Source organism: Periplaneta americana, chromosome 17, assembly GCF_040183065.1.
Source record: "Periplaneta americana isolate PAMFEO1 chromosome 17, P.americana_PAMFEO1_priV1, whole genome shotgun sequence".
NCBI classification, from domain to species: domain Eukaryota; kingdom Metazoa; phylum Arthropoda; class Insecta; order Blattodea; family Blattidae; genus Periplaneta; species Periplaneta americana.
Window position 1 is genome coordinate 87,204,531 of NC_091133.1, and position 23,692 is coordinate 87,228,222.

The 23,692-nt window shown below is 38.2% G+C and overlaps 1 protein-coding gene across 3 annotated transcripts in view; it reads left to right on the forward strand.

Moving 5' to 3' along the window:
• LOC138693071 (uncharacterized) overlaps positions 1-23,692 on the forward strand; it is a 512,392-nt gene that overhangs the window by 292,047 nt on the left and 196,653 nt on the right. For 2 of the 3 annotated variants that reach the window (XM_069816649.1, XM_069816648.1), the window contains exons 2-3: positions 11,840-12,154; positions 20,473-22,063. In XM_069816649.1, the coding sequence (XP_069672750.1) occupies positions 11,940-12,154; positions 20,473-22,063 (1,806 nt within the window). In that variant the 5' untranslated portion in view covers positions 11,840-11,939. The remainder of the gene's footprint in view (positions 1-11,839; positions 12,155-20,472; positions 22,064-23,692) is intronic. The other variant, XM_069816650.1, reaches the window with a different exon arrangement.

A 23,692-nucleotide genomic window follows, 5' to 3' on the forward strand; every position in this document is an offset into this window, starting at 1 on the left:
CCTTTAAAATAGAAATTAAGATAAAAATATTTATATTGAAGATGTTTCAAAGATTCTACGTCATTCAGGAATAAACAGAAAAAAAGAATCAATCAGAGATACTGATATTTGTGGAAATTATCAGGGAAATGGCATTTCAGTACACAAAATGCAGGTGCTATTTTGAATTTCTAATTACCCATAACGATAATAGTTGTACTAAATCTGAAATTAGTAGACAATTGCAGAAATAGCGTATATTGAGGATGTTACGCATTTATTCATTGCTGGGAAAAAAAAAATCTAATTTCAGAAATTTTACAGTGCTTAAACATGTATGTCCAAGGGTGGGGGGGGGGGAAGTACACCATTTGCAAGTATAATTTTACTATATTTCAACATTTTTTTTCTCAAACTATAGATCCTCTGGAAAGAAAAAATTGGCATGCTTAATATACACTATCTGTTCATCAGTAAATAGTTTTAATCAATTTTAAAACCTAATAGTTGTTTTGTTTTAATTCATGAAAATTGTTCGAGTATTTTGTTCAGCTGGTCAGCGTTTACATGATAAATTACTCAAATAATTTAATTTTAACTTAATTCTTTTTTTGACCTATTTTAATAAACATAGGCTATCTACACAACACACAGTAAAATCTCTAACGTGTTTATAAATATTATTTGTTATATATTTTTTAAATTGTATACCAACTAAATTTTTTTAAGGAAAACTTTGATCAATATTATTTTTTAAAATAAGTTGTAAATCCTACATTAAAGATTTTACTATATGTAGTTTATGTGGAAGAACTTTACATAAATTTTCATTAAGATCTCTTAAGTACTTTTTGGGTTTTAATGTAAACGTGCTCGGCTGAACAAAATACTATAAAAATATTTATAATTAAAAAAATTACTATTAGGGTTTGAAAAATATTAAAACTTGTTGAGATGCAAATGTTGTATGTTAAGCATATCAATTTTTATTTCCAGAGATCATACAGATTCTGAGAAAAAAAAGTTGAAATACAGTAAAATTATAGTCTACTAGCGAAAGGTGTACCTTCCCCCTTAAATTTTAAAAATATCTGCAAATACTTGATCGAAAGAAAATTGTTATATTTATAGTTCCCCTAAAGTATGGCATAAACTGTAATATTTTATTTTTAATGGTAATAACGTCATCAAACCTTCTTAAGTTTAATAGTTTTTAAAATCCAATACACAGCTGCACTCAGAAAATTACACAGCAGTGAATCAGACCTGTAAATTATTTTTAGTAAGTCTTCAGATGTTCTAGAAAAATTACACAAATGAAGATCGACATATTGGCATTATGTCAGAGAATCTGAGCTCTAAATAATTATGTCAGCAATCCTGCAGGTCATGGCCTTCGTGTAATATTGTTTATTGTAGTGTGTGTGTTTTGTTTTATTCTAAAAAAATAGTTCTCAAAACTGACGAAAGATGAATTTTGGAAAATAGGAAAATTATGTAGAAAAATTGTTATTTCACTGAAAATTACTAATTTTTCACACACATTTGGATGCCAAACTTCAAAATGAGTGGTCATTGATTAAAATCCGTTGCCGTTTTCCCATAATTTCCATTACCAGTTCAAATTATATATATATATATATATATATATATATATATATATATATAGTAGATAAGTAACTGAATTAATTTTACTCATATTATGGAGGTTTACCATAATTTATAATGCTGTTGTGTAGTACTTTGTGATGTAAATCGTTATACATGTTCGGTGCTGCATGGAAGGAACTGAGCGCAGTGCATTTCGGAACAGTATCATGCGGAGGTTGACATTGACATTGATTCAGTTCCGACATAGCAACTGGGTGACCACTCGGCCTAATAAACACAAACAACCGGTTCCAATAATGCTAATTCAGGCACGTTCAAGGTAATTATTATTATTAAGTCCTCCTTTGTGGCTTGAAGTAGTAACGTTTCTGGCTTCAAGTTCAGCAGACGCGACTTCAATTCTCGACAGAGAAATGTATTTTTTCTCTCTGAAGCGGAATGGGCGTGTCACTGAGTGTTTGTTTTTCCTGTGCATAGATAACTGTGGTAACTGAAGCAGCAGGTTGATACACCTGAAGGAAAAAGAAGTTGTCAGTAGAATGTAGGCCTGCAATTTGTGGTGAGGTGCTCGTAACCGCATGGCGAGCAGGGCGCATTCTCATACTCTCACTAATGACCACGTAACTTCAGCATAACCTCAGTCAGATCACACTTCATTTCATTCATAGTGTTCTGCCCAAGAGCAGGTTTTCACTGCAAACCCAACATTCTCTAGTCTTTCCTATTTTCTGCCTTCCTCTTTGTCTCATATGATCCATATATCTTAATGTCTATCATCTGATATCTTCTTCTGCCACGAACTCTTCTCCTGTTCACCATTCCTTCCCGTGCATCCTTCAGTAGGCAATTTATTCTCCTCTTCTGATCAGTTTCAGCATCACTCTTTCTTCATCCACTCTTTCCAACACATCTTCGTTTCTTACTCTGTCCATTTCACACGCTCCATCCTTCTCCATATCCACATTTCAAATGCTTCAATTCGCTTTTCTTTACTTCGTCGTAATGACCATGTTACTGTCCCATACAATTCTACACTCCACACAAAGCACTTCACTAGTCTCTTAGTTCTTTTTCCAGAGGTCCGCAGAAGATGCTCCTTTTTTCTATTAAAAGCTTTCTTTGCTATTGCTATTCTCCTTTTGACCTCCTGGCAACAGGTCATCTTACTACTTACAGTACACTCCAAGTATTTGAAATGACCGTGGTCTTCGTCTTGTTGTTCATTCCATACTGCTCACAGCTGTCATTCAGCTCCTGTAGCATAGCCTATCTCTTAGTGTCATATCCTCTTCTGCTAGCAATGCCATATCATCAGCAAATCTTACACACTTTATTCTTCTTCCTCCTCCTAATATCACTCCTTCCATGTTCTGAAAACAGCTCTTCACTAAATTCTCCAAGTAGATGTTGACCAGGGTTGGTGATAAAGGGCATCCTTGTCATATTTCTCTCCCTAATAGATAAAAAAATAAGTGTGGTGTGGAGCTGACTCTATATTGTTTTAAGCGGCGGTTTGGCCAAATTGGCTCTTAACAGAGTACCAATGCTCACAATGTTGAGAAACTTGATGATGATGATGATGATGATGATGATGATGATGATGACGACTGTAATGACCAGAACCCGTTTTAATGTTCACAATACTGATAAACTTGAAAGGAGTTAAAGGCACGGTGGTGGTGGTGGTATGACGATGGCGCAGAGCCTGTTTTTTATTAGCAATATACACTAAATGTGGCTGACAGATGCCTCAAAAAGTATATGCAGGTTTTATCATAAACATGACTGATTTATTATAGTGAGTTTTATTATTTAACTATATTATATTATTGCATCTGTTGTGCTATTTATTTATTAATATATTTATTTGTCTGGTAGAGTTAAGACCTTCAGGCCTTCACTTCTATTCAGCCAGAACTAACTACTACGGCTACAATACTGTATTATATAAACTAAAATAGATATCATAAAATTATTTTACGAGACAGAAATACTACAAAAAGGTTCAAGTAAAGCGTCTCGAATTTTCGCGAAAATTGGCTATTGCTATGAAAAGTGTTCATTTCCGCGATAAAAACGAGGAAGAAAAGACATTTATTTTCAAATTTTAAATAAATATAATATATTAACTATATTACTTTGAAGAGGTCAGCTGCAAAAGAATAGGGATGCAATTTATTTGATAATTTTATCTTTTATGTTAGTGATCGTCAGACCTCGCTAAAATGTGTAACGGGTAAGGAGAGTATCGCAATATGCACCGTCGCGCGTCGTGCAGAAGGGACAGGGACAAAGCATACCTGCCAGCAGCCACGGATGCAAGCTAGAGCCTCTCTTATCCGCGGATAAGAGACGCTAGCAGAAGGGTGCAGTGTGCTGATGACCGCTGTTTTATGTCCTGCACGACAATAATTGATGACTGGGTTTCTGTATAAAATTGAGTTAGGTAACAATAAGGATGACTTACATATACAGAATGCCCCATAATTCGTGCATATGCAACCCACCACACAATTTTCCATTGCAAAATATGTCCAAATTATTCTTTTCGAAAATTTGTACCCGGGTATTCGGGGAGTGTGTGACAAACTTTGAGATGTTATAGGTGGTGTCAAATGGAACAACATTTACTTATAAACCCGTATTCGGCGACACTCCAGTACGAAGCAATATACAGTTGAATGTAGCGAGTTTTTCCCATAACAGTTTTGACTCATCCCTTTTCTGTATTAAATGCCTGGAATTACAGCAATCTGTTGAACGTATTTCCATTTCAGTACTTTTTGTAAAAATTATTTATTACTTAATTCTTACACTTACCATTAGGTTATGCTAAGGGAATGAAATACTTATGTATCTTCGAGTAAATTTCCATTCATTTGTCTACTGTATTACGTAGCTATTATACTTGCTGTTAATTTTAAATGTTCTCCCTTTTCTTTAGAAGTTGCAATGGAGCGTTTCAAAAATGCACAACTTGCAGACATGCAGTGTATGCAGCGAGCTGGGTGGGCACCATGTTGAGAACCGCCTTTAAACCACAGGCGATGTACTATACGTACATTAACTTTGTAAAGGTGTACAGACATGTAATCATTTGTAATTTGTGCAGCACATTTGTTATGTGCAAACATGTACGCACTTGAGTCACCTAAACAAAACAATATTATTTCCTCGTTTCACGCATCCCACTCTGCAAACGAGAAAAAAACTAATTGAATAATAGTCATGAGTGAAACTGTTTTCAAGGTTTTGTAGCTTTGTACTGAAGCGTCGTAGGATAAGGGTTTATAAGTAAAAAGTTGTTCCAGTTGTCACATCTATCACACCTCAAAGTTTATCACACACTCACCCGAACACCCTGTATATTATTAACAACTTTATTTCACATGAGTGCTTCAAATACAATTTCGTTTATAAGATTATTGCTAGTTAAGATTGTGTATGAGTGTATAACGTTACACGGTAAAAAAGTCACGAAATTTTTACCAAATTATGTCACATATTTCAACCATAAGTGCACTGGAGTGCATGGATGGTCGGACTGTATAAACGAATGTTATCTATCACAGCTCCTTGCCCTGCGGTGGCTGAGTGTTGAGACCTTCGGCGTGACACTCACGCCTGGGATTTTTCATTGAAAAATCCATAGTGACACTTGTGGTGGACAAGGTCGTAGATGGGGTTTTTCTCGGGGTTCACCCGTTTCCCCATATTAGGCCTCTACATCATTCCGTCACCATTTATTCATGACGTCATCATTCCATAGCATTCCCCGACCGCCGGCTGGCGACGCACGAAGGGGGCTGGCCTAGGGACGAGGAGGATTGTCTGGGTACGCAGTGAACCTTAGTGTAGTCAGCCGATGTGAGTTTTGAAATGGACTAAGCTTGAGAGTTAGTGCAATAGATCGTAAAAGGTTGCAGTGCTGGGTCATAGTGCCGCCTCCATTTCATTCTAAGATGTTTGGCAGCGAAAGGATTTTGTAGAGCGAATATTCGACTTCTGTTGCAATGCAAATGTTTACGTCATATCCGATAAAATGACAATGTGTACGAGTCCATTCCTATACGTGGTTATGTTCAGTATACCATTTAATTATGCAAGTCTAGTTTTCAGGTAAAGCTCCCTGTGAAGCAGACTTGAATAATTTCAGGGGAAAAAATGTTCCGGGGCCGGGTATCGATCCCGGGGCCTCTAGTTGAACGTAGCAAAGCTCTACAGACAGAGCTACCCAGGAACTCCACGCGACACCGTCTCAGTTTTTCCCTTTTATATCCACACAACTCGAGTGGGCTGACAAGACGCTAGAGACCCACATCAGGTGCATAAAAACCCTGTGTGACTTGGAATTGTGGTTTTCTATTGACGTACCTACAGTTACGTAGACTATAAGTATATATTTCATGTATATATTCAATTATTCATACCAGTTAATTGTTAATTTATTGTTTGAGGCTCAAAAACTGTTCTGTTCTTGTCCTTTTAGTAATTATATTTTCTTTTAATATATTATTATTATTATTATTATTATTATTATTATTATTATTATTATCATCATCATCATCATCATAATTAGTCATTAAATCTTACAACAAATTGTACGAGTATTTATCTCAGTTCTAATATGGAGTAATACCGTAATCCCTGTATTGACGTTAGACGAAAGCATAGCGATTTCCTCGAATCCCCTTCTATTTTTTATGTTGAATTTGATGATCAAAGTCAGGTAATCTTTGGCAAATCCTCGGCCTCATCACGCTATCACCAACCCATCGACGCTAAATAACTTAGTAGTTGATACAGCGTCGTTAAATAACCAAGTTAAACAATTTAATAAGCAATGTAAATTATAATTTCATATGATAGGTTTACTCAGAAATGTACGCCGTTAATAAGAATTGCATTTTCTCTTACTCACATCGTTTCATTATTACTTCTACTGAAGTACGAGTTTACGGTATACAAAGAAAGAGAGAAAGACACGGAACGCTGCATGCATGTGGTTTGCCTCATACGTTTCATAACATACAACAGTCTTGTTAGAGAAATTGTAAACAGTGGGTTAGCCTTCAAGAGCACTTACGTTGTGTACACGCATATAACTACATGTCTGCGAGTACCGTTGTTGTGACTACAGACAGAAATCCTATGAGTTGCGTGTTTATTCTGCATTAAGAGACTTGGATTTTCATCCTCGAAGCTAATTACATGGAGACGGACTTCATTGGTTCCCTTCATCGGCGTGGAAATAATAATAATAATAATAATAATAATAATAATAATAATAATAATAATAATAATAATGTGATATGACTCCTATTATTTGACTTCACACCCCAAAAACGAAAAGGGCAAGCATGAAGTGGAAGCATTCAGGTTCCCCGCGAACCAAGAAATTCAAGGTCGTGAAGTCGGCTGGCAAAATGTTGGCTATCCTCTTCTGGGATCAGAAAGATTTGCTGGTCGATTTCTTGGAGACGGGAGCAACAATATTAATGCAACTGTATACGGTACTTCTGCTGTAAAATGTTGGCTCAAGTGTCAGGATACCACATTTTACAAGAGTGACATCGAAAAACATGTCTCACGGTTAGACAAATGCCTCAATCACCATGGAGACTATGGAAGACTTGCGAGAGGAGAATGTAAACAGAAACGTCTCATCAGCAGACTTCGGCCTAGGGACTCAGAGTAACCAGTATGAGGTTTAGAGTAAACGGAGTATAAATGACCGCATGACCCGTCTGAAGGGGTGACTGCAACAGCACAGATGGGTCCGTAATGTGCATTACCGTTGTGTGTATTGCTGCTTGGCTGCGGTACATGTAACAGGCTTCGGCGTAGGGACACCTGATTGAAGGTTACAACTCACGTTAATACTTTAATGATATACATTTATTGTCTACACTAGGAATGTACTCTATATACTGCAGCTGTACAGGGAGAAATATATTTTGTGCCGTACTATGACGGACTGTTTACATGTTGAGACACGAAGTAACAGCGCGCTCCATCTCCCACTCCACTCGACCAACACAACACTATGTCCGTGCGTTCTGAACTTCATGCGTTTCTGTGCCCAGGACCGAAGCCTGCTCATCAGGTACGTTTCGATCAAATTACTGACATTGGCAACACTTAAATCATTACTTAATATTACTGTAAACTTAAATTCTTTTCTAAATTAATTTGTTTTTTATTTCTTCAAAGTTAATAACTTAAATGGACATTTAGTTACAGAATGTGTATTCGTAGGAATGTTATTTTCAGTTCACATCAAATCTTTAATGGTAATACATACTTACTTACAAATGGCTTTTAAGGAACCCGAAGGTTCATTGCCGTCCTCACATAAGCCCGCCATCGGTCCCTATCCTGTGCAAGATTAATCCAGTCTCTATCATCATACCCCACCTCCCTCAAATCTATTTTAATATTATCCTCCCATCTACGTCTCGGCCTCCCTAAAGGTTTTTTTCCCTCCGGTCTCCCAACTAACACTCTATATGCATTTCTGGATTCGCCCATTCGTGCTACATGCCCTGTCCATCTCAAACGTCTGGATTTTAAGTTCCTAATTATGTCAGGTGAAGAATACAATGCGTGCAGTTCTGTGTTGTGTAACTTTCTCCATTCTCCTGTAACTTCATCCCGCTTAGCCCCAAATATTTTCCTAAGCACCTTATTCTCAAACACCCTTAACCTATGTTCCTCTCTCAGAGTGAGAGTCCAAGTTTCTTTAATGGTAATAGTTTTGTTATATAAGAACGCATATTCTTTACTAATTTTGTAATTACGTAAAAAACGAAGAAATCAACAGATACTGTGAATGTTAAATACGTTTCATTGTATTGGATTTATAGTTAAAGTGGTTATAGCGTAATAAAGAATGTTAAAAACCAAACAATTTGCCTAATTAATTGATTAATTACTTTGTTTTCATCTACAGTAATTTGATCGAAATGTATCTGATGAAACGTTTTTGTGTACATTCTCCTCTCGCAAGTCTTGCAGTTATACTCACCCGCACTGCGAAGCAATGATCTCAAGGAGCGTTGCAACACGTTAAATTTCTTATTCTCAGAACTATTGGACGCGTTCAAAAACATATTTAACAAAACTTGTTCTCATTGACTTCGTCTATTACCACTGTCAATTAATGTAAAAGATACCCTTCCACGCTGTATAATATTGAGAAATATACAGTACATTGTAAACTTACTTTTTGGACGACCCTCGTATAACCCAAACATACATTTGTGCAATAGGGCTATCTTTAATAAATGAAAATTCAGTACTAATTTTCATGGTAACCAGTTAGAACCACCCTGTATGTATTTCTGTGGAGAAAGTAAAAATTAATGCGTAGTGTAGGGCCTACGCTTAACGAAAGACTAGAATTATATTGTTTGTGAGAAAATTGTGTTTTGCCTATAGTTAGTTTATCGACAATATCTATTCTTCAATAGCATGTTAGTGGTAACTTTCTTTCCTCTAGTCTTATTAACTAAGATGAGTGTGTAGGACAGGAAATTTCAGTTGCGTAATTGAAAAAACTTACGGAACTTCCACACATCCTGCAGTTAAACTTTGAACACCCATATCAAACTTTCCCTCATGACATTTAGTACATGTTTTGACCTCCTCACAATGAAGCCGCGTTTCATCTTTTTACCTTATAATGATTTGGTACGCTGAGGAATTTGTCACGTCACGATTCGTAAGTTGAATTTATCTTGACTGCTTTTACAGTGACATAAAATTTCAAGGCTGGATACAACATGAATTTTTATATATCACTATAGGAATTAGTTTTTCGCTGCTACAGTTGCAGCGTGTTGGCCTAGAAATTAATTGGGAATTGAGTTTATTGTACTTCCCTTAAGAATTAAATGCGCCTCGTCTCTTGACTAGGTCAGATTAATCGGTGTTTTTGGATCTCGTTGGCCATATATTTATTTTAGTGAATTATTTAACGATGCTGTATCAGATATAGGTTATTTATCGTCACCAATTTCAATTGAGAGCGAAATGAGGCTCAGAATTTGACATGTTCTTAAAAAAAGAATAAACACAATCCATGCATAATATCAGATGAAATTGATTTAATGATTATGAGATAAAACAATTCTAATTCTCATCATTTTTATACTGTAAAGGTATATGCATTCTCTTTATCTTCACAGTTCATTGGAAGATCTCTGTTACATGCAGTGGAGTACGCAGAATTTTGTCAAGGTGGTGATTAGTATTAAAATTGCTTACAATTTACATTATCGGAATTTTAAATTTTGTTATTATTATTATTATTATTATTATTATTTTACTGTATATTTATTAATATTATATGTTCTAATAGAACATAATGAATATTCTTATAAAATCATTGAAACGTAATTTTTTCACAGCGATCCATTTTTAACAAATTTTAACATGTGTTTAATTTTGTGTAATAAAACATGTTTGTGTCATTATTAAACTTGCAAAATAATCATATATATATATATATATATATATATATATATATACAGGGTGATTCACGAGGAAAGGTAAAAAATTTAGGACGTGATTTCTGAAGTCATTCTGAGTCAAAAAGTTCATATGAATATTGATCCGTTTTCGAACAGTTACGGAGATATGGCTCTTTGATTTCACAAAAACTTCTGAGATTCCATTGTACTAATTCGCATTTAGAGACAGATAACGGACAAATTTAAAGTTTATATTTACGTATGCATACATACCTAATATTCTAGACGTCGGGGGTCGATGTTTTCGCACATTTTCAAAGGTACCTCCTTCTGCTTCAATGCACTGTTGTGCTCGGGCGTGAATCGCGCTCATCGCCCGGGAGAGTTGCACGTAGCTGTTCTTTATGCCGCATCCAAAATACGGTCGATTAGCGCCTCTCTCGTTTCTCCCTTCCTTTGCTATACCAAGTCTTTCATCAACCCCATAGACAGTAAGTATGGTACCCTTCTGTTCGGAAATCGTCGTTCATATTCAGCGACGGCATGCAAGGAACTTCCATCGCACAAACCATAAACATACACCATATAGGCGTATTCTGTAGTCGGAAATTTATAAGGCATCTTGAAAAACACAACTTAACACTTCCGATAACTGTGTCTGTATAACTACTGTAGTGTAGGTAGCTGACTGAACTGCTGTGAATTGATGAGTGATAGTGTAGGCTATTTGTGTTATCTGCGGGTTCTGTGTCATTACATCAGACAAGGGCAGGCGATTGGACATTTGTAATGCCCCACCACCCGGTTTGTTTCCCTTATCTACATCGTTCACAATGCAGATTCCAATGTTAGCCTACGTCATTCGTTGCGATCTTGACCTTGTCTCACGTTCTCACGTCAGCAGCATAATATGGTAACGTCTGATTCACATTGGGGCGAGACGTTTTACCAAAATAATGCATCTAGCTCCGCCATCGTTCTTAAACGGACCTATGTTCATATGAACTTTTTCACTCAAAATGGCCTAAGATATCGTATCCTAAATTTTTTACCTTTCCTCGTGAATCACCCTTATATGTGTGTGTATATATATATTCAACAGTTAGTTGACCTGGTTGGCGAGTTGGTATAGCGCTGGCCTTCTATGCCCAAGGTTGCGGGTTCGATCCCGGGCCAGGTCGATGGCATTTAAGTGTGCTTAAATGCGACAGGCTCATGTCAGTAGATTTACTGGCATGTAAAAGCACTCCTGCGGGACAAAATTCCGGCACATCCGGCGACGCTGATATAACCTTTGCAGTTGCGAGCGTCGTTAAATAAATCATAACATTTAACATTTCAACAGTTATTTGTGTATGATAGGTAAGAACTGTTTACATAACAGGAAAATCCATGGGAACAATGAAATACATTGAAATAAATTTAATTCAACACAATAATGAATGGAACATGGAACTCACCAAGGATGAAGAATGAAACTCGCATGATGAATATATTGAAGGAAGGGTAGGAGGGCTGTACATTTTGTTACTCTGACAGTGAAAAATTAAAGAAGGGAAACGATTATGGATAAAAACTACTCAAATCTAAATATGTCATTTAAAAAAAAAAAAGTTCAAGGGAGAGTTCAAACCCGGTAACTCCCCTTGTGTAACCTCTGGTAACAAGACTAGGTTTGGCCGGATAGAAAAGTGGTAACCTACAGCTTTTAATGTAATAATAATAATAATAATAATAATAATAATAATAATCAGATGTTTTTGCGTTGTTTTCAGGCGGTGAGCAGGATGAGCTAGTGCCGGCAGGGGCAGCGCGTCTCCAGACACGCTCGCTCTCTCGCTGGCGCCGGCCGCAGCACCCCAAAGCAGGAGAATAATGCTCAAGTGGCTGGCCGGGTCCTCTTCGCGCCCCAGCCACGATCAGCCCAGCCTCCAGCTCCCGCACAAGACCGCCTCCCCGGAGATCATAACCGACGACCCGCTGGCCACGATTTGCGTGCACAAGGTGGACCGGCCGCTCGAAATCTACGCCGTCAGCAGGTCAGTGTCCCTTCACCGGCTACCAACACCGTCACTGCACCAGTTCCCGGGGTAAGTACTACACCTTCCGCACTGACCTGCTTGCGTAACACGCTGCACAATGCAGGCTTCAGGAAACGGGTGCAACCGCCTCTTAAGGTTTTTGTTTTGCAAGCGGTGGGAGAAAACATTTGGTTTTGTAGAATGTCCTCGATGTAAAAACGCTAAGACGGAATTTTTCACGCCACACCCCCTTCTGTTTTAGTAAACAAGTGGTTCTTGTTACGTCACAATATTGGAATCGCCTTGTGTTCCGGCAATCAATCGCATGACATGCTAGTAGTGCTTAGTCACTGTTCTATTTTTATCTTGTACAACGTTTCAAGTAACGTTTTTACGTAACTCTTGTAATTTAAGAAATAATATCCTTGCTACTTATTATGTAAACAGTAAATATATTAATATAAAGAACAACAAGTTGCGTAATTCACAAGAGATAGAGATAGAATTAAAAATATCACAGACAAAACGTTTTAAATTAATCTACTCTGACTCCTACATATTACGGCGAGGGCAATGATATGAATGTCACTAATGTGGACAACCCTTGATATTTGCAGAGCTAAGAAAACACAGGAGCAACATGACTGCGTTTTATAAAATCGTGATTTTCACCAATGTTAATTTATAGATATTTTCCCTTTCCCGTTCTCTTCTTCCTCCTGAATCTTCACTTGCTCTTCTATTTCTTCTTTGGTTTCCCTCTTTTACTTGTCATGCTATTGATACTCTACTTTTTTTTTTGTTCTAGTGTTATAAATTTATTCATTCAATTAATAAACTTTTCTTAATTTTCTCTCTCCCCATCCTTTTCCATCTTCTCATCGTCTTTTTATCCTCATTGTCTTTCTTCACCGCCTCCTCTTGATTTTCACCATCCTCATGATTCTCACCGTCCTCTTTATTCTCACCATTATCCTCACTATTCTCTTCATCTTTATTCTCACCCTTTCTTCCCATCCCCTTTATCCCCATCAATATCTTTCTTCTCACCATTCTTCTTTACATCCTCTATATTCTGACCACTCTTTATTCTCACAGTTCTCTTACAACAGGGGCGAATGCTAGTCACGAAAGTTAGGCTTGCTCTTTTATTAATAGGGGAAGATGAGAGGATATAATAATTAATAATTAATAAAAATAATCAGACCCACATAAATAATTTATTTTATAATTATGAAATCATTATGAGTCATGGACCATATTCGCTTATCAGATGTAGAAGTTCGATATAATATGACAAACATGGCCAACAAAACAGTTTATTTAGTTTTTTCGACCCTGCCAACCAATGCATATTGTTGTATTGAGCTGCACTGAACGAGCGCACATATTCTCTATAATGTCTGTCTTCTCTTGAATAGTCCTTCAAGAAAATGGATTTAATAATGTTTCAATGACACACAATTCCGAACTCATTGCAATTCTTCAAATTAATGTTTAAGAATTAATAATACATGCAGCAGCTAACATATGCATTCCGCTCGTACAATTACATTGCACTCGCAAATCACAGCACATTGCGGCTGCCAATACTGGTCTGTGTAGCTCTCGGACCAGAGCTTCAAACAACACATAACAGAAGCATGTGCGCCTAGGACGGGCCAAGGAGGAAGGCACTTGCGCGCGCATCATATTCTCGATATTTCTACGTCTTTCCTGTAGCTCCAAGAAACGAGCAAGCGTTGCGATATTTGCGGTGTGCAACCTGCGGATGGTATTACGCCTATACAGTATTCCAAAACTCAAAATAAAGTTTAATGTACATAATGCCATTTTGAGAAATACACATTCTACGAAAATATTGGGCTTGCGCAGCAAGCATAGCATGCCCTGAGAAATCGCCCCTGTCTTACAATATTATTTATGCTCACAAATCCTCTTTATTCTTGCTATCTTCTTCAATCTCACCATATTCATTATTCTCACCATCTTCTGTCTTCTCCAGATCATCATCAGTCCCACCACTTTCTTTATTTTTAGTGTCTTGTTTATTCCCTATCCACTTTATTCTTATCATTTACTTTATCATCACAATACATTTTATTTCTATTACCTACATTATTTTTACTATTTATTTTACTTTATCCTTACAATCCACTTTATTTTTACCATCCTCTTTCTTTTCTGCATGCTCATTATTTTCATCACTTCCTTTATTCTTACAATCTTCTTTGTTCTTATTTTATGACCGCCCTTTTTATTACAGTAATTATCTTCTCTTCTATAGTTAATGGAACCATCGTTGTGCTGCACACTCACCAACGACACCGTCACCCTCGGCTTCAGATATTCTTCGAGCCGCGGCAGCAGCAGTCTTATAACCTAGTTTCCAGTAGTGTTTTTGGAAAGACTCAAATCTCAAACTTTATCACAACCATTTTATATACTTTATATTAACAATTTACGACTGTTACCTGCTCACAATATGCAATAATAACCATAACGTTCTGTAAATTGCATTGTCCAACTAAAGAAAATCTTCACATAACATCGAATTTAGAAAGACCGACATTACTTATGAAGTTATGAGGGGACATGACATTAGTTTATCTTCATCACAAATGTTTAAAATTTGTGCAGAAATATTACAAAATAGGCCACTAGTTACTTACTGTCGGTGACTCAGGAGAAGACGAAAGCGGACTGAGGAGGAAGGGATGTGAACAGATAACGTACGACAACACGTGCAATATTTGTACTGCAGTAAGCGGAAACATTAGGTCTCCTTCTGTTCAACTTAGCTTTAATTTCCATATGCATTGTTACTCATGTTTCCTGCACGAGTAATAACCTGGCTACTGGGATGCTTATCTGAGCGATGTTTATAATAATCAACAGCGATAGTCAAGAAGGTCACATTCTTTCCGCTCGTCTTCTCCTGAGTAACGGACAGTACTGTCAGTTTAACTGACGTACTCCAAAGAAGCCTAACTCGCCGTTGTTTTAGTTAAAATATGTCAAAATCTGTTAGGGATCGAACTTAGGTGTACTTGGCGAAAGGCCGCCAGCCAGCTGGACAGAAAGTCGCATGCGTCGTTCACCCTCCGCCCATGTGACGGACCTGGACGGGTCCGCAGGAGCAACGATCTCTTATATAAGGAGACCGACCGCTGCTCTCTGCGGCCTAATAAGGCTGCTGCAGCGTGCCCGTGGCTACCCGGTAATCAGAACTCACATCTCATTACCTGCGCTGTGATGATATAGTATTTTATAAACAACTCTGACCTGAAGGAACGCGAAATTGTGTGCTAAGAAGTTTTATATCATTCAATATTCAGAACGTTGCGTAATGGGATTAAAAATCTTTATTTTTTATGCATCGTGAAAGTTGATTCAGTCATTCTAAAAAATAAAATGTAAATGTGCCTGTCTTTCATTGCTACCTGTTGTTTATCTTTCATGGATTTTATTTGTCGCTTGTGTTACAATATTAATAAAAAAACAATGCCATTATTATGTCCAATTTTCAAGTAATAATTATCCGTGGTACTACAGCCCGTGAAGGGCCTAGAACGATCAGCCGGCTGCTGGCCTCACGCCCACATGCCGAAGCAGAGGTGGACGGTCATCCAACTAAAATGGAAATATCGTATGTTTAGCACGATGATCCTACCAGCCGTTATAGCTGGTTTTCCTAACCGGATTTCGTTACCTATCGTAGCTCCCCAAGTGCATCACGATGCTGGGTGGGTACTGGTCCTATACTCTGCCCGAAATTTCATGAGAAAATTTCTTCCCCCATGAGGACTCGAACCAGCGCGCATTCCGTAACGCGAGTCCTAGGCAGGATGTTTTAGACCACGGCGCCACGGCGCGGAACCCAATTTGCAAGTACACTGTTCAAAAAAAAAAGTTGCGTATTAAAGCATTTTGGATTTCTGGATGAAATACGAACACAAAGTTTTATATCGTATGATAGTGTATAGCAATTACAAACAAAATCTGAAGATTAAAAAGGAGGGAAAAATCGGTTTCTTTCTTCATAACAAAAATGTCAAAAACTCGTTGATTTCTTAGTGTATTTAGTAATATGTGAGGTCTTCACGAACCCTGAGACAGATTAGGAGACGATGGGGCAAACTTCAGACCAAGTTATCCCGTCCATCTTGAGGTAGGTTGTCCCATTCCTGTGTTGCAACGAGTATGATATCCCGTATGGTTTGTGGTGATTGAAGGCGATTAATAATAATTGCTCTTTTCACCAAGCACCAGATAGAGTAAATTAGGGTGTGTTGGACAGTAGGGCATGTTGGACACTTTGTACTTTAACGTGTTACCTCGCCACTTGTGGGCATCACATTCTGCTAGAAATCAATGGCGGAAGTAGCCCCACTCGTTAAAGTGAAACCTGCTCCAGAGGAGCTTCAAATTCATTAACGATGGGTTTAAGGACGTTGTTCACATACTGTTTTCCACCTTATTCCCTTGGATGTGGACTAGTGACTTGAGGCGACCCATTTTGTTTCCTCCCCAGAATAGTTCTGATCCACCTACTTGTTGGTAGCGTTCAATGACAAAGGATTCATTGAAATGCAGACCGTTTGCTGTCCAGACTTGAATTATGTTTGTCTTCCGGATGCAATGCGGTCCGTACATCATCTGCAAACAGCGATTGGATCCATTCTTCCGGGGTCGAGTTTTCATACCTTGTTTCCCATCTTACACGGTGAGCTCTGCGATGTTGATGGAGACGGGACATCTTTAATGGTCTTCGAACACGTAACCCTATATCATGGGGTTGATTTCGAATAGTTTGAGTTGATATATTGATTTCTGCAGCCCTTTTTATCTCCATCCGAAAGGTGGTTGGATGACAGAGGGTTTCTTCGAGTTGAAATACGGATCATTTGTCATTTCAGCGGTTTTTTCCATGGTCGATCTATCCGAGGCCTATCAGGTATGGAAATGTCTTTGCTGGAACTTCGCCACGCTGTACTCTCGGGAAACGTCACTTTGATTGTAGTCTACAATGTGAGCTGTCTCCACTTGTGTCATTGTGGTAACCATATGTTACATCCGGTCATTCAACTCTGCTGAGGCGTGTGGACGTGAGGCCATCAACGCAGGTAGGCCTTGTCCTTCCAAGGGCTGTAGCGCAGAGAATTTGTTATTGTTTGTTAAATTTCCCTGGCGGTTAAACATACTCAAATGAGAGAGTAACTTTTCTGTAGCTGACAGTCTCAACATTGGACGGTCTCATAAGTACGCATGCAAAAATTTTAAACATTTCTCGAAAATATAAACATGTAATCTTCTTCATATTATGTTTCCTCAAACATACTAGTACTGAACACTATAGTATAGGCCTACAAATATAGGGTCATAATTACAATAATTGCTCATTTATGATCTAAAAATGCATCTAGAAACACTAAATACCCATTTCTGATGTAGAAATACATCTAGAAACATTTATTGAAACTGTCAGAATAGCACTAAATTATCTATAATTAAAATTAAGAATAAGACAATGATGGATTATTTAGAAGAAGATCGAATTAGACTTCTTCATTAATGACGGTAAAGAAGTGCAGTATAAAAAACTCACAAAATATCGAAGGTTTTGATCTACTTTCGTTGTCTGTTTCTAGTCGTTGGTAAATCACATGAATGCTATCATTAGGGGGCGGATTTTAGCATATTTGCATGCTTTATTCCTTATACTACTAAAATAAGTTTAAAGTTATTTGTAACTAAGTGTCAAGATTTTATAGTGCATATTTATGCATATTTAAGGGATTAATGCATATTTCAGCTTTTAGCGTATATAAAGGCATATTTTGTTGGTTTTAAGCATTCTAGTGCTTAAACCAAGATTGAGAACAAGGCAAAATTAGCAAGAATGTAATACAGAAGAAATGCAGACATTGAAACACATTAGTTATATTTTATTTATTACAATGTGACAACATACAGACAGTGCACTGTTGTCAGCGGATCATTGTGGATAATTCCGCTGCAATCAACAAAGTCTTACAATGTTGAAAGAAACTTCTCATCATTTCAAAAGATTCTTGTGTGTAGACAATATAAAAAGCTTGTTTCCTAACAATTTAGAAGAATATGCAACTCCAGCAGAAATAAATGAAGTTATGTCTCAATATCCTTATGTATGAGAGGAAAACATCAATAATAGCAAAGCCACCGGCGTGGCTCAGTCGGTTAAGGCGCTTGCCTGCCGTCTGAAGTTTCGCTCGGGCGCGGGTTCGGTCCCCGCTTGGGCTGATTACCTGGTTGGGTTTTTTTTCCGAGGTTTTCCCCAACCGTAAGGTGAATGCCAGGTAATCCATGGCGAATCCTCGGCCTCATCTCGCCAAATATTATCTCGCTGTCACCAATCTCATCGACGCTAAATAACCTAGTAGCTGATACAGCGTCGTTAAATAACCAACTAAAAAAATAATAGCAAATTGCTTAAAATCGAAAAGCCATTTCTTTTTTTTAATTTTAACAGTTCATATTTTTTTTAATTTCTAGTGCATGTATACTGGTTTTTAAGTGCATATTTTGCCGCTTTTTAGTGTATATCAATCCGCCCCCTAGTTTACATTTACAGCGACTCCGACGAATACAATATTTTTTCTCTTATTCTATTCTTTGCACGTGAAGATCAATATAAAACCAACGATCCTAGCATTGTAATGTTTTTTATTGCGACTTGATTTTTTCCCAGCAATAGAAAAAATCCAATCTCCTTAATCTTCATATTTGTTTGTGTGAAATATAAAAAGAAGATACCTTTTGTGATGTTAGAAAATACAGATTTCGAGGGTTTCGTGCAAATACATGCTTTCAGAATACCTGCTACTGGAAAAAGGTTGCTTTCGGCATGCCGTCTCTCCGTTTTCTTTACTGTGTCTATACAACTGTTCAACTAAACTACGTATTTTATTATTATTATTATTATTATTATTATTATTATTATTATTATTATTATTATTATTATTATTATTATTATTATCATATTCGGGATATGTCAGTGAGTTCAACCGGAAGTGATACGTGTGATGAAATAAGCCTGTCATTTGAGCGTAAATGTTAATGGACTTTTGTTTGAAAAAAAATACGCAAAATGTATCTTCACTCAAAAGCAGCTCTAAAAATCTTTCTTAAATTTTATTCCTTAAATAAGATCTTCTGTTTCTTCTTCTTCTTCTTCTTCTTCTTCTTCTTCTTCTTCTTCTTCGTCTTCTTCCTCCTCCTCCTCCTCCTTCTTCTTCTTCTTCTTCTTCTTCTTCTTCTGCACTTCAGATTAGACTAATCGCCTGTTCCGAATTTAGAGCAAAGCTTTCCATCTTTTCTTTTGTCTTTCTGATACCCCGACGGTCTGTACTGATATGCCAATTTAGGCAATCTTCTTTATTCCATTGTCTCAAGTGGTTTCCACATAGTGCAGTGCTGTTGAATTTTATCGTTTGTTGAATATAGGTATATTTGTAAATCGTTTCTAATATCCTCATTTTTATACGATATCATATTGTACATGCTTCTGTTCTTCTTAGGAAATTCTTTTGTGTTTGAGGTATCGTGATAAATGAAATCATATAGATAATTTTCCTCCAGAAATTATTTTGCCAGAGAAATTTATTACTAGTTACACAATTAAAGTTTCAATCAATAATATCTTAAAACAAAAGAAGATATTAAAAATATTTACACTGATTGATTTTCAAAATTAACATAACCCCAACCTTCACGGATTTGGGAGCAAAAGAAAACAGATTTTCATTTTATAAATAAATATATTAATGTCTATAGAACTACTTCATAGAAACAATTCAAAATTTTTTTCGCATAATTTTAGTGCTTAAAAATGTTCGACAAATTAATTTCCAAAACTAAGGTTAGGTAAAATGACATTATGCAAAACAAAGTAGATTGAAATTTATGGGTTCATGAAGAATTTAGTCGGCCTCGGTAGCGTAGTCAGTATAGCGCTGGCTTTCTGTGCTCGAGGTTGCGGGTTCAATCCCGGCCCAGGTCGATGGCATTTAAGTGTGCTTAAATGCGACAGGCTCATGTCAGTAGATTTATTGGAATTTAAAATAACTCCTGGAGGACAAAATTCCGGCACAACGGCGACGCTGATATAACCTCGGCAGTTGCGAGCGTCGTTAAATAAACCATAATTATTAATAATTAATGAAGAATTTGCAACTTACAATAAAGCCCATTTGGGAATTCCAAGCATACGCTGTGCTTCAAATAACCGCTTTTCTAATGCGTTGCTATATTTCCTTGCTTAAGCGAAAGATGATGAAACTTGGTAGTTGAAACGCTGTTTCTTGCTAGTAACAATTTATTATATCTGCTATTTCTGTTTGCAGAGTGAATCCTCTCTTCGACGATGGAGAGGATAAGAGCGTTCTGAGACCTGGTCGCACCGTCCCGAAGGGCCAGTACGTGTACCGCTCACAGCACAAGAATCACAAAGACTACGGCTCACCCGAATTCCCTGGGAAGTCAGGAAGCTCTGGCTATGACAGCAACCGGTACAACTCGTCCTCGGAGTACAGCAGCAGCGGAGCAGAGGAGACGGCGAATGTCTCCAAGGCAACAGTGCCAGTTCAGGTTCCCGCCGAAGGCTCTAGAGCGCGATGCGGCATACCGCGACCAACTATCCTGCGAGATGATGCCGTCACGGTCCTGGAACAGAACGTGGGGTTTGTCAAGAGTATTCTCGTGGCGGTGAGAGGCAACAATGTCAACGCTAGTCCTAGTCCTAGAGCACCAGTCAGGCGACACAATCGTCGATCCAGCGGTGCTTCCGCAGCAACTCTCAGTCCTATTCCCGAAGGTAAAGTCGATTATTGTATTCCTCGACCTGTTTGGCCAAGACATGGCGAAAGTAGGAAACATCGACAGCGACAGCAGCAGCAAGCGACCTCACCACAGTGTGAAGAAGCTAGCGCTATCGACGCCCCTCCGGATTCAATCGTCGACGACGCCTTGTTGTTGTACACAAGTTTCACGTATTCCCCGCCATTGCCTTCCGATGTACAAGAACAAAAATCGACTGCAGTCAGTGACGAAAAAGGTATACCAACAGTTAGTCAAACAGCTGGCCACAGACAGAGCAGTCTGTCATCACAAGAAATCCTCAGGGAGCTATCGGAGACTATCAGCCAAGCTATGGCAGGGAAGCACAACGCGTCACCGGAAGATGTCCTCAAAGGTATCTCCGACACGATCAATCTTAAACTCGAATCTCTTCAAAGTTCGACTAAATCTGCTTCTTCAGAAGAAGCTCTCAGAAAGCTGTCGATGACTCTGAGTCACAGGGAGCCATTGACGAAAATGTCACGCGCTCTTAGCAACAGCAGTAGTAGCAGTGGTGGATCTCTTCGAGCAGGACCTTCTCATCAAGATGAAACGGACCGTCGCATGTTGTTAGAAAGATTAGGATCGGCCAAACATCATTCCGTGCAAAGTGCTGGTGCTGCAAGGACCTCAAGGGGCAACACTGGACCTCGTCCAGCCCCTCGCAAAACTCGAGTTCACAGTGTTGACGATCTCCTGCCCCACAGGGGGTCGTCATCTTCTTCTACAAGTAGTAGTGGGTTCTCGGATCTGACCCAGACGACGCCTCCCAGTTCTTCCTCGGACTCGCCGTCGAGTCGGCGAGGCGATGCTCTTGCCCAACCCCCGGTGTTTCTTCACGAGAACTTGGCCAATGTGCCGAACAGTGTGAGGAACGCTATGATCTATGGAACTCTGTGCAGACTTAACACCAAGAGTGGCGCATACGAGAAGTTGCTCAATTCGCGGAAGAGCGGTGTAATTGACAAAGGTGAAGGAAGTGAGGACGTCGGCAAGGTGCAGCAGCAGGAGCAGGACAGGAGCCTGTGGGAGACTTACTGCGGCGCAGGAGTGACTGTCGGGGACGTCCACCTCAAGACTTCAGAATCCTACTATTACGTGAGTAAAAGGCTCTTCATTACCATTATCGGAAGGTTGTACCTGTACAATGCATTACGCCTGGTGTAAAGAACCTGTGAGATATGTAAAGTGTTAATCTTTGTTCTGCTGCTGCCACACCCGCCCACCCAGCAGCGTTGCATTCAGCAAAGCAAAAGGTTGAATGAACTCACGGAGCGAGTTAAAATTATGTCATTATAAGATTACATTCACAATGCCAGTTTAAACGTAAACATGGTTGACGTAAACAGAAATGTAGAAAAAAAAACAATTTAGGCATTCAGAATAAAAAACGTGTACTACGTAAGAAGTAAAAAATTATTTAGGTATTTCGGTTTTGTTGTTGGAATCGGTTATGGGAGAGACTCCATTGCATGTCGTTACTGAGCCAATACGTTTCGTGTAGTAGAGTTAGGGCGCTAATAGTGATATTGCTGAGCAGTTTTCGCAGGTATTTTGTTAAGGGGAAAATAGCGTAAGTATATCCTGTACTTTGATTAGACTTTCGCCCTTCTAAGATGACACGACGGAAAATAGAATAAGTATATCCTGTACTTTGATTAGACTTGTCCCCTTCTAAGATGACACGACGAAAAATAGGATAAGTATATCCTGTACTTCGATTAGACTTGCGCCCTTCTAAGAGGACACGACTGAAAATAGAATAAGTATATCCTGTACTTTGATTAGACTTCTGCCCTTCTAAGAGGACACGACTGAAAATAGAATAAGTATAACCTGTACTTTGATTAGACTTCCGCCCTTCTAAGAGGACACGACTGAAAATAGAATAAGTATAACCTGTACTTTGATTAGACTTCCGCCCTTCTAAGAGGACACGACTGAAAATAGAATAAGTATAACCTGTATTTTGATTAGACTTCCGCCCTTCTAAGAGGACACGACTGAAAATAGAATAAGTATATCCTGTACTTTGATTAGACTTCTGCCCTTCTAAGAGGACACGACTGAAAATAGAATAAGTATAACCTGTACTTTGATTAGACTTCCGCCCTTCTAAGAGGACACGACTGAAAATAGAATAAGTATAACCTGTACTTTGATTAGACTTCCGCCCTTATAAGAGGACACGACTGAAAATAGAATAAGTATAACCTGTACTTTGATTAGACTTCCGCCCTTCTAAGAGGACACGACTGAAAATAGAATAAGTATAACCTGTACTTTGATTAGACTTCCGCCCTTCTAAGAAGACACGACTGAAAATAGAATAAGTATGTCTATATCCTGTAATTTGATTAGACTTCAGCCCTTATAAGGTGACACGACGAAAAATAAAATAAGTATATCCTGTACTTTGATTAGACTTCCCCCCTTCCTTTATATCGTTACTTTCCCGTCACGGGAATTCCTGATAGGCTACGTGTCTGTCTAATGTAAAATCAAGAAAAGCAGCAGCCAAAAAATAGGCCAAGGGCAAACTCCGACAGTGGTTTCAAAAAGCCCTCATAGATGGTTGATATGTAAACAAATTTTCTGAGTTGGCGTTTCCTTTTTGTGATTAGAAGTGAATAGTTTTATATCAGGTTTCATGAAGTATTGCCGGGAATTAGTTGAAATTTTAAAAGTACAGTAATAGCATCAGAAAGATTCAATTGGAATTCCTCT